Source organism: Pteropus alecto, unplaced genomic scaffold (assembly GCF_000325575.1).
Source record: "Pteropus alecto unplaced genomic scaffold, ASM32557v1 scaffold3, whole genome shotgun sequence".
In the NCBI taxonomy this organism is placed as follows: domain Eukaryota; kingdom Metazoa; phylum Chordata; class Mammalia; order Chiroptera; family Pteropodidae; genus Pteropus; species Pteropus alecto.
The window spans coordinates 67,170,921-67,183,553 of record NW_006442484.1 but is presented as its reverse complement, the minus strand read 5'-3'; the positions used below and the strand labels follow the sequence as shown (position 1 = coordinate 67,183,553).

At 37.0% G+C, this 12,633-nt stretch overlaps 1 protein-coding gene across 1 annotated transcript in view; it reads right to left on the bottom strand.

The window, feature by feature from the left end:
• PARD3B (par-3 family cell polarity regulator beta) overlaps positions 1-12,633 on the bottom strand; it is a 905,664-nt gene that overhangs the window by 87,434 nt on the left and 805,597 nt on the right. The window contains exon 22 of the mRNA XM_025039317.1: positions 5,692-5,827. Within this exon, the coding sequence (XP_024895085.1) occupies positions 5,692-5,827 (136 nt within the window). The remainder of the gene's footprint in view (positions 1-5,691; positions 5,828-12,633) is intronic.

The following is a 12,633-nucleotide window of genomic DNA, read 5'->3' as shown; positions in this document are numbered from 1 at the left end:
GTGCCTAATGTTGCACTTAATCATAAGGGTTAATCCAGTGTCTTCTTTAAACAGAGAAGTCTCTCAGGGAGTGTTAAGGACCTTTATGGGTCAGATTATTTTCCCCCAAAGTTTAGCTGAGATGAACTGCACTTGAAAGTATGGTAAATTTCAGGGGGAATGGGCAGAGAGGTAACTTTGGACTCCTGAGCACCTTGTGGGAAAAGGTGGGCTTAAGTGAGGATGGGTCACTTGGGGAGACACTCTTAATTACTGGGAGATAGGAAGGGGCTAGAGAACACCTCAAAAGTGTGTCCAGCAATGAGATAACATCTCACACCTGTTAAAATGGTTGTTATCAACAGGACAAGTAATAACAAATGTTGGAGAGGATGCAGAGAAAAAGGAACCCTTATACACTGCTGGTGGGACTGGAAATTGGTACAGCCGCAATGGAAAACAATATGGAGGTTCCTCAAAAAACTAAGAATTGATCTACCGTATGATCTAGTAATCTCTCTACTGGGTATTTACCCCAAAGACTTGAAAACACATATCCGAAAAGGTATTTGTACACCGATGTTCATAGTAGCATTATTCACAGGACATGGAAGCAACCGAAGTGTTCTACAATAGATGATTGGATAAAGAAGCAGTGGTACATATATACAATGGAATATTACTCAGCCATAAGAAGCGATGAAATACCGCCATTTGCGACAACATGGATGGACCTCAAGATAATCATGCTAAGCAAAATAAGCCAGACAGAAAAAGTTGAAAATCATATGATATCATTTATATATGGAATATAAACCTAAAAGCAACAAATGAACAGGACGAACAAAGACTCATGGTCATGGACAATGGACTACTGGTTACCAGAGGGTAGGGAGTTGGGGGAGGAGGGAGGTAGACGGGGTAAAGGAGTCAAATATGTGGTGACAGAAAGAAATTTAACTATGGGTGGTCAACACATAACGTAATATACATATGCCTTACTGCTAAATTGTATACTTGAAATTTACTGGATTTCATTAACCAATGTTACCACAGTAAAATTTTTTTTTTTTTTTAAGTGTGTCCAGGAAAGAGGTAAGAAGGGAGTTTCCTTCTCCACCCGTGGCTCAGATGGCTCCCTGCTCCTGCTCCTAGGTGACTGTTCTGTGACTAGCATGAAGTTATGGGATTTTAGTGGGCTTTTTAGTGGTCTGGGACCCTACCAGCAACCATTTTTTCTTTTTTCTCTTAGGGGAAGCCATTGCCAGTCCCACATTGCCAATTTCTAAGTAAGTTTCTGAAACACAATTTATTTCTATATTGGGGATTGCCTATAAACATGTCACCACGTGGGAAAGCCCCCTGAGAAGTTGCCTACAGAGAGAATAACAAAGCTGAGAGAGGGAGAAAGACTCCTGATGGCCTGTACAGAGAAGCTGGATCTAGCTTTGTCTGAAGTCAGACATGCCTATGGACTTTAAAGTCATATAAGCCAACACAATTTCCCTTTTTGCTTAGGCCAGTTTGAATGAGGTTTCTGTTCTTTGCAATTTAAGAACCATTGATTCGTCTAAAATTGTTTATTAATGTCCTCAGTTTTTATCAGATGCCTTTAAGGGGCAGAGAAGGAAAAAGACAGACCAGTCTCTATGCTTGTATTGGCCCACTGACAGCAGAAGCTCATTTTTCTTATTTCTCATGTTTAGAAAATAACCTTCTGATGCTTTTTATACTTGTGTGGCTATTGCACATTCCATCCTAAATCTCTTTCTCAAGATGGTTAGCATGATCTCAGCATCTTGTTCTCTCTTTCTTCTGACTGCAGAATTCACCGGATGTGTCTTTCATCATCCAGACAGCTGCCAAGAATGTTCCCTCAAGTTGGTTCCTAGACCAACTTTGCGATAGGGTGAACAAATCTTTCAGAATGTTTTCATTCACTCACTCAACCATCACCTTCCAGAACCAATCCCCTTTGCCAGAAAGATAAATCACCATGTCTTTTATGACATCAGAAACTAGCATACCTCCTTCTCATCCATGTGTCTATAAACTCCCTCTATAGATAAACATTCTAATTTAGCCAAAGAGTTAAAAAACAACAGAAATAGGTAGGTGGAAGGGGCTATGATATATTCCATGAAGCTCTTGAAAAAAGACAATAATAAAGGTACTAATATATTTAGAAAACTCTTGAGTCATCTCATTTCTGAAATTACTTATAACATATTCATGTTGCTATTAAATAAGCAGATAATCTTTACCTGCTAAGAAAACAAAACAAAACAAAATAAAACATAAAAAAAAACCACCCCAGCTTATTGCCAGAGGACTGTGACAGTCTTTAGTTTTACATAAAATAAAATACCAGCAGATAACAGGTATTACGTTTTATTTTGGCAAATATTAACATTTCGCAGCTAGCATATCTTGTTCACTTAATTGGGCCTATAAAAACTTGCCAGGCCTTTTCACTCGCAGCCATTGAAATTCTCCCAACTTGTTTTTTACAGCTTTTCAAAGCCTAGATGGGAAAACAGCTACAAAACAGACTGGCTGAAAAGATTTTTAAGGTCTCATGTCCATATTTACAAATCCTGAAATCTGTTTGTATTCACTTATTTTAACACAAATGAGGTGAATAAATGAGGAGCTCCTTTGGGGAAAAGAAAAACACCAAATTCGAGAGGAAAAAACAAAGTATGTCGGCTGAGGCAACTCTTTTATGGTCTCTACAGCTTTCCTAGCACCCCTAACTGCATACTCTGCCTGCAACAGAATTACTGCTATCTCTCTGAGCTCATATTAGAAGCTAAAATCTCGCTATGCTAGAGAATGATGTGAGAGCAAGTGAGAATCCAAGAGAATAGTGGGAGAAATCTTTAGCTTTGGGCCACTGGGCAGGTGTGATACTGGAGTGAACCACCAACAGGATGGCCTGGGCAGATCCAAAAAGTCCAAGGCTGGCTGAAGAAAGATTATTAGTCTCACTGACAAAAATATATTTCCTTTTAAAAAATAATCATAGATTGTAATCGAGTGATTGCTTTTATCATTTTGGCTTTGAAGATTTTTGTGGTCATATTTACATTTTTTCTGGCCTATTTAAAAACTAGTTTAAAAGGAGTTATTAGGTAACTCATCTTCCTAATTTCCTTCTTGATAGTTCAGAAGTTATTCAGAATAGTGTGACTCCAGGGAATAATTGTCAGGCCTCTCAAGCTGAGGTACTGGGCTTGGAGAGTTTTGAGTCCATGAAAATACTTTCTGATGATGCTGGTCCATGTAATGATATTGTTAAAGAAACTGAACTACCTTGGTGCTTACTAAAGCAATTGGAGTCAATGGCTTCTTTTTAGAATTGTGGGCCAGAAACTTTGAGAACCACCTGGAGAAGCACCTGGGGTGCCCTCTCTTGGGCTCCACTCCTCCCTTTCACGGACTGTTGATCAGATTTTAATAAGTGATGCTGAAGAACAGTTCAATCGAGGAACCATAGTCTCATAAAAGCTGCCTTGCTGGGTCTGGCTAACAAATGAAATGTTAACTTTCTAAACTTGCTTTCCTAGATCTCCCCAAAAGTGGCAAGACAATGGTGCAATTTCTCAGGCCTATGCTGGACAAAAGATACTAGTGTTTTCCCTTGGCTTGGGGAGAGGACGGGAAAGGATGCTGAGATTCTAATCCCTGATTTGGAATATCTCGGGCAATGACAAAGCACTCGTCTTTTACGACAACACATTTCTCAGGCATCCCTTTGGGAAGCTTTAGTCTCCAATAGTCTGGGAAATGTAAAATCAGTCACTTTTGGCAACGCTCAACAAATCCGAGCACGGGAAACATGAATTTAAATAGAGATACTTCTTTACTTACTGGATTGTTCGTCTAGGTATACTTTTGCATGGCATAAAAATAGAATCATTAAGATAGGAAAGACCCAAGTGTGTAGTTATCTAGCTCAGGTTTGGTGAAGGTCAGAAACTTTAAGTTTCACGAAGGTTAAGCATTTTCATCTGTTCAGCATGATATAAAAAATCATATTAAATAATGTAAAAATCAGGATTGCATAATCTGAAAATTACTTGCCTTACTTTGCTCATAATAGTTTTGGGATGGAGGCCCTTTCTGTGCATTGGACAGGGTGCTCTGTTTTCGTTATGGTGGAGACAGCTTCTCTTTATTTTGCTGCTTATTTGTTTGAAGGAGCAGAGTCTCTCATAAAAGTCAGTAACTCGATCTCAATTCAGTTTGAAATAAAGTGAATTGTTATCTGCATTGTTATTCTGTGGAAATCTTTCTCTTCTGTTACTGAGAATCTATGTGACCAGTTGTCTCATCACCGTAAATGTCATTATATAATGAAGCCAATAAATAGCTGTTTGTTCTGATCTCTAGTCACAGGGTACTTACTTCTGGAAGAGGCTGAGGCCATTTGGTTGGAGATTGCCAATCCATACTGTGCACTCCTGATTATTTTTTTTTAAAACTCCTCCATACATGGAAGAATCTACTGGGTCAAGGAGCTGCTCTGCACAACAGTGATAGGTGCTGAAACTGACTTTTAAATACCAGTGTAAAAGTGCTGAGTGCCGCACATGAGATGCCATAGCAGTGCCGTGAAAGCTAGAGGGAATCGGCTGAATCCCTGGACTCTGCTCTCCCAGCCCTGACCTCAGGAGCATAAATAGGAGTGTGAAAATCAAAAAGGAAACTTTCCTTTAATAGATTCATCCTTCAGAAGAGCTGGTGCCTTTAGTGGCCACCAGGGATAAGAGAGTTCCTTTGTGGCTCTCAAAACTGTAGTAGAAGGCAGTAATCATCAAAGAGGGTGAGTGAGAGCTGACTCGCAATGAGGACATTACTATTACCACATACAGCTCTGCTCCAGTCATGACACTAAGAATGAGAGCTAACATTTATTGAACACCAAAACTCAGTTTCAGGCACTATTCTAAGTATGTGAAATGTACTTTTAATCAAACTCTAAGCACCCTCTTCTGGGGCATTTTTGTAGATGCTCAAGAGTCAAGTGTACTTTGTAAGTACAGCCTTGCCTTCTTGAAAAAGATAGGAGAATGAATCATGCTATCATGAAAAAAACCAAAGATTATTTCTTTAGAGGTGACAATATTCATTTCTGTTCTCACATGTTAAAGGATTTGGCAAAGGGAACCCTCTAATACAAAATCTGTTCTTATCTCAAAATAAAATTATATTAGTATACTAGTAAGACCAGCAAAATGGGAATTGTTCAAATGCAATATACAAACAGCTGATATCTCTGAAGATAATCCTTCTGAAATTTACTTCTAATAACCATTTTCCAAAGGCAAGATGACTTATATTGTATGTTCTATTAATGACTGCCCAGATGGCTGAGACCGAGCGATGGAGGGCAAGGACTAAGGCTCAGTACAGAATGACAAAGATTCCTTGTCTTCTTTAAAATAGCAAACATCTGCTCCACCCCAAGATGGTGTACAAGTGCAACAGGGAGTAAATATGAGAGCAATTAAAATAAACTACTGTGCATTAGTGTGGTTCGATTTATGTAAACAACTTCTGTGGGAGAAGATGGCTGTGGTTGGGGTAATGTTCATATACCTATAAAACCCAAGTGATCTAAATACAACTTGATATGTATAGAACATTCTTGTTCATGTTCTTCTGCTCTAAACTATCTCAGTAAATTGGAATCAGGCATGGACTTACCCAGTGCAGGTCATAATCAGATGGCCTTGCTCTTCCTTCGTCGTCCTCATATAATGCAAAACCTTCCCTCCGAGCCTGATAATACTCCTTCCGCAACCTCTGAATGCGGTCAGCACTTCCACTCATGGGACGGCCACTACAGGACATAAACAAACACAGTCACACAGTGTATGTCATCCTGGAAATGCACCTTTTAATCTTATTAAAGGAGCTGATGTCTACATTTGGAGGATTCAATAATATTATTCAAATATATTAGGAAAACTGTGTAATAATAATAAAAATGAACAAAAACAGTCCTTAATGCATGCCGTTAGCTCCAAGGGTCAGAACATCTGGTTTGGGATTAATAAACGCCTTTTGCGTAAGAAGGTAAGATAAGGTCCTGACTTTTAGAGCAATTAAAGGAGCCATCACACTTTTAATCATACCCACAAAGTTTGGTTACATTTTAATGTCGGCATCTCATTTTCCCAAATAACTGTTGCTTATTTGAGACCAGTTATTTGACCTGAAGGTTGGATGTGACACAGAGTTGGCATGTGCCAGTGCTCATTTTTAAGGAGACTCACAAATTTTTGGAGTAGGGGGTGAGGTACCTATCAATATATGGGAACAGCCTAGGCATAGAGACAGAAGAAAAGGTGGAAGCCATGCCAAGAAGTAGAAAGAAAAAAAAAAGCTGGTGATAGTAGAAGGTGCCACCTTGGTTACTTGTCTAAAGTTTTCCTCTCTCACTTTAGACACTTCTTCTTCTCAGGCATTACAGCTTCTCCAGGCATTACTCATCCACCCAACCCCAAACTGGTCAGCCAGTGGCTCCCTTTTAGCTTGTATTTGTCCCGATCGTTTCAACAGAACCAACACTATGTGACACGATTCAGGGCTGGGAAACAAGAGGATGTGATAGGCAGATCTCAACAGTTGTTCAATGTCTTTGGTTCATCTCAGGCATAACTTAGTACCCTATTGTGTCAAACCTTATGTTAAGATCTGGGAAAGTAAGAATGAACAGTTCACAGTCCTTGTCTGCCAAAAGCACATAGTCTAGGAGGTAGAGGACTGAAAGTGATACAGAAGACTATAATCCATTGTGACAGTGGCTATAACAGAGGCCTGCACAAGTGGTGTGGAAAACAGAGACTGTTTAAACTTTGACGAAGTGAGAGAAGGGCCATGGAAGAAGATCACAGATGCCTCCGTAGAGGAGGTGACACTTTAGCTAAATCTCGAAGGATGCACAGGGACTCAATAGCTGGACAAGTGAGATGAAGGAATTCCAGGTAGAGAGAGAGGCAAATGCAAAGAACAGAAATGAGAAAGCATCTTTCTTAGGGGGAAGGCAAATAAGTCATTTTGGGCAAGCAGTGGTCCTCAACCTCTTTTGTCCTGCCTTACACAGATATCAGGTGATATATACTCTCTTCCCTCTCTCACACAGGAAATAAAATTTAGAATAAAAGTGAGTGCTGGTGACTTCAGGGATATTTTGAATTTACTCTGATAAATGACAAAAAGCATATCATTTGCAAATTTTGGTACTTTAACTCAATTTGTAGCAACTTATTAACTATAATGATTATCATGTTCAAGGGTATGTGAGAATCACTGCTCTAGTACACGGGAGGGAGCAGAGCAGAGAGATAGGTGTGACTGTGAAAAGCAGGCAGGGGCCCCAGTATGAAGAGGTTTACATGCCCCAAAAGTTTCCCCAAAACAGTAGAGTTTTAAGTTTAAATGGGCTATCTGATAAAATTAGATTTCTGAAAGCAATAGAAATAGGTCATCTACTATTTTGTTAAAACATTTAAAAATTATACTTATAAACCATAAAAAGAAAATGGTGAGTAAACATGTTTTGAAGGAAAAGCATTCTTCCCAAACTGGATTGTAAGTTGATTGAAAGCAGGCCCAAGCGTTGATGTCTAACAACCTTCCTAAAAAGTTAGTATAGGGTTTGGGGCTGCCTATGTCCTCTACAGACATCAAGTAGTTGATGCATTTAAGACAAACTCTCACAGATCACATACCTTTATTTTTCCTCAAAATGTATTTTAAAACTCTCAAAATAGTTCTAATTCTGTTTCTTTTCTATGCATTTTTTTAAAAAGCTAAAGTTTTCCTTGAGCAGTTGAAAAAAATAACAATAAGATAAAACTTGAAGGCCTGATAACGCTTTCCTGAACAATGGGAAAGGAGGAAATCATCACAGCTCTATTTTGAACAGCTTCCCTCGCTCTTGAGCATTATGACCTGTCTATGCTGCGTGAATCCAACGTGCACGCTTCTGCCGATTACGTGAATGCATGAGCAGTGCTCAAACTCACCAGATGAGTTCAATCAACACAGTGCAAACATCACATACATAATCTATTAGTTTACCCAAAGAAACTGAAGCATTGAATTCAAGCAGAATGAAGTCATCAGTAATAAAAGAAAAAAAGAAAAAGAAAAAAGAAACTGATAAGGCACTGTTTTAAAAACTCCTACCATTTTACTACATTTGTGGTGAAATTTAAAAAAAAAATTCAGACTCAGACTGTAAACTAGTCTTCCATAGGCCTATAAACACATAAATTTAAAAATATGGGTTTGATCAGATTTCAGTTCTCAGATAGAGGGAATGGGGCGAGAATACAAAATCAGCTGTTTAGGATTCAGAAAATCTCCTATGGCTGACAGGAAACATGACTATTTACCCAGAAAAGAAATCTGGCCTAAGAGTAAAAAAAAAAACAGGGAAAAAGTCGGGAAAGTCAAGGACCATCTAAGTGCAAAACATGTTATATCTTCTCCCTTGTGTGACTATTTTTAAAAAAGATATGGGACACTGTACAAACCTGTCATGATAATCTGGGACTATATTTCAACATTATCTCTCTTTTTTTTTCTGTCCAGTCTCCACTCTACTTTTAAAATCTATATCAATTTTTTATCCAAGTAGGTGTTTTACAGAATAAAATTAGGAATAGCAAATTCTGATTTCATTTTTAAGCTCTTCTCTGAAGATAATATACACAAGTTCTCCATCACATCAATAAAAATGATATACACAGCCGTCATCACCAAAGCAGTTCATTGATTCCATTTTGTGTTGAGGATGTAGCAATTTGAAGAGTAATATTAAAAAAAAAAAAAAACAAAAACTTTGTCACAATATCAGCAATAACCATAATAGTTATAATTTATAGAAACTTACATAGTAAATATATTGATACTATTGATATAGACTTTTATTTACTCCACTTTCTGCCCAGAGCAGACATCACTAATCAATTCCAGCATTCTTTCCCACTGAGACTAGATATAACCTCAGAATCCTTCTCAACTGAGAACTTTAGAAATCCACTACCAATCCCCAGGAGCTGACATTTGAATTTATTTTTATTTTTGTGTAGCAGGTACTGCAAATATCCCAAAACATCAAGTGAATATTGAAAGATAGATTTTATTGTTCTGTTCCATAGAGAGGAGGAATTTGACACTCATGGCTACTAGGCGATGAATAAAGTCTGTTTGACTTCAAAGACGAGTATTTCCACCATTAGGTACTGCCTTCCAGCCTACGTCTCCTCCTTCATCTTATTTATATCTTCGAGACCAGGTCCCTTAGCAACATACTGGACCAGAGTAAAACTTACGTCTAGTCCTTAAAGACTTACTGAGGACTCCCGTTTTCATTCCTCTCTTACATGCTATCTGTTCTATTTTCTTGGCCTTATGAAATTTAGCAGCAATGATTCTAAGGAATCTTTTGCCTAATAACTTCAAATTATGATGTAACTCAAATACTCTTACAACCATATAAAATCAGGTAAAGCATCAATAACCACATCTCCAAGTTGCTAGTAAGAAAATTAGGCTTTCTGTATTAATTGTTTATTGCAGGAAGTTAGCCATTCTTATTCAAAAAAAAGTTTCTACTACAGCTGTATCCCTATGTAGGTGATCAATGCCACTCCTATACTTTAAATGTGCTAAAATGTTATGTTAAATGAATTTAAACAGTATAACAAAAACAGATTTATATTATAGTGATATCTTGTAAATATATACTGCCTATGCCTTTAAAGGCAGATGTGTAGTAAAACAGGCTCTTCTTATAATACTTTAGAGCTGGACAGAGTTTAAAGTTATAATGAAGTTCAGAAACCATGTCTTTTTCTTCATAGCCACCTATGGTAATACACGCCCACATGCAATAAATATCACAGTATGGAATTATCTGCTCCTTTGAAATTTAGCCTTATTCTTCTTACTTCATAATTAACTCAACAAGCACATTTTTAAATGAGTGTTATAGTCTCCTCCCATTACTGCTGCAGGGTGGAGAAAAGAAACTAATATTTATTAAGTTCCTCTAATGTCCTAAGTATAATACTTATGCTTTACATACTTCATCTAATTTACTCCTCAGTCAAATTTGTAGGATGACATTGTTACTGACATTTCAGACAAGTACACCAAAGCTCAGAGAAGTTAAGTAGCACAATTGTTGAATGGTGGACCAGGAGTTGTGTGAATCCAAAGCCAGTGTTATTTCTACCATATCATGTTGCCTTTTAAGAAAGACATTAAAATGCAGCAGGCATTTTGTAGCAGCAGTTCACAGGCATGTCAAGGCAGAAGGAATTTAGCAGAGCACATTTATAGCCATACTTTTTGATATATTTTTATTTGCACAGATCTGTGCAATAAAAATAGAAATAAAAGTAGCTAAAGTAATAGAAATACATGCAATGAAGTCTGTATTTATTAAAGAATGATGTTAAAGCAATTGCAGACTGAGATTTCTGGGTAATTAATATTACATCTCTAACAGGCTTATGTGGGAAACTGGTATTAAACTGAATGGGGTGCAAGAGAGAATCAACATAAGACAAAGATGAAAGAAATAAACTCTGGATCAGGACCAGGATTGAATGGCAGCCAGGACTGCTCCTGGTAAAGTTCACCACTGACTGAATGAAAGGGAGCTGATCACTGCCAACGAACCATTGTTGGACTTGTGAATTAATCTTCGATGACTTTGTGTGTAAGCCCAAATGGGCATGTATGTAAATACATGCACCTCAACTATGATTAAATTGTATTCGGTTAATTCCAAAGAGCTGTGTTATTTTCAGAGAGCCTCAAGACATGCAGCTTTTCATTTTGAAGGAGAGGTATTTGTTTGCCTTTGGTGAGTATAGCCCTCATTTGTAGGTACTAGATGTGATAACCTTTACAAACGCACTGAATAAAACTATTTAAATCAGATGAATGCATATGAACAACTGTCAATAGAATAGGGACTGTTTTTGAGTTTGGAGTTTGAAAGATTTTTTAAGTTTTTATGAAGTTACCGTAAAAATGTTATTTTAAATTTCATCATAAAATTTTTAATTATAGAAATATGATTTAATCTTTCTGTACTTACAAAAGGCTAGAATTTTAAAGGTTTTCTCAAAAAGGGTTAGTCTCTTGAAAGTAATGGAGTAAAGTAAAACACCTTTGTACCTTTCAAGAATGCCAAGATGTTACTGTTGTCCTGTAAACTTCAAATTTAGTAGTACCATGGTTCTGCCTGAGAAAACAGAATATTTATTTTTCAAAGTAGAAACAGAGCTCTCCAAGTACCTGAGATTATGTGGCATTCATGTTCTTGATAACATAAAGAAAATAAAATGTAAAATATAATAAAATCCATATGCAATCTTATTTTACTAATTTTATTTTAAATCTCAAACTAGGTTCTGAAAAAGAATATTCAGCTGAAGACAGATAGTCATGGACACAACTGTTACTTATTTTCTGTTGGTGATAAAGATTTCTGTCAAGTAAAAGTTTTGGGAGATTCTTACAAATGCCACTCAGGATCATTAATTCAAAAGCCTTTTGAAGATCCACGGAAACTATAGCCCAAGAGCACTCACATTAATACTCTACAGATTTAACATTCCATAATAAAAATACACTTATATAGTGTGCCCATATATACTAAAGATCAAATAATAAATAATGGCTTTTAATGGGGCTTAATTCTATTAACTTCTTCAAATAACATTTTAGTCCTGAAAAGCTCTGAAGATGATCTAGTGTAAATATTCAGTAAAAGTTATTATTATGTAAATTATCTTTTCCCCGCCTCCAATTTCTAATAAAGAATACCAATATTTTCAAAGGTACATTGGCAAGTAACATTTTTCAGTTTAGTCCAGTGAAATTTGGCGACTTATAGCTGACTACTAATGAAGAGTATTTGGGAATTCTTCTTTTTAATTTCTTCCCAAATTCATTACTATTTAAGATGGTGGTCCCCATTTTCAATTATGTTTGCTAAAAAGTTTCCCCAAATAACAAGAAAATGCCTTTCTTCTTATGGAAATTTAACTTCCATCAGATTTAAGTTATATTGTTGGTTAAACAATTACTCTAAGAACCCTTTGCTTACTATGACTGTCTAAAAATTCCTATACTTAGAGTAATAAGTTTAGAGAAAGGGTGAACAATATTAACAGACAAAAACAAATTTTCCATGCTTAGAATCACCTTTCGCTTTTAGGAATACTTTTATCAATTATCTCTGACATTATACTTCTTTTTGGTAGGTGAAGAAATAAGGTTAGACATTTTAAGAGAATATTTAATGTCACATTGAAAACTGGTGGCAGAATATGAGGAAAAACCTGTGCTCTATGCTAATATATAACTTTGAAAAGTATTTATTTGTACAAATTTTAAAGAGTTCAGCAAAATTACTCCTCACGTCAGGGTCTTGTGGGGAAGCCGAAAAGCCAGTGTGGAGAGGTTGATATGCAAGTAGGGTCATACAGAAGAAAAACCACGGAGCTCGAGGACGTATTAGCACAGCCTGTAATCCAGAACACAGTCTGTGCCCACCATCCCGATGCTGCTGTGGCAGTCTCACCTAGAAGTAACAATCTCACAATGTGATTTGGC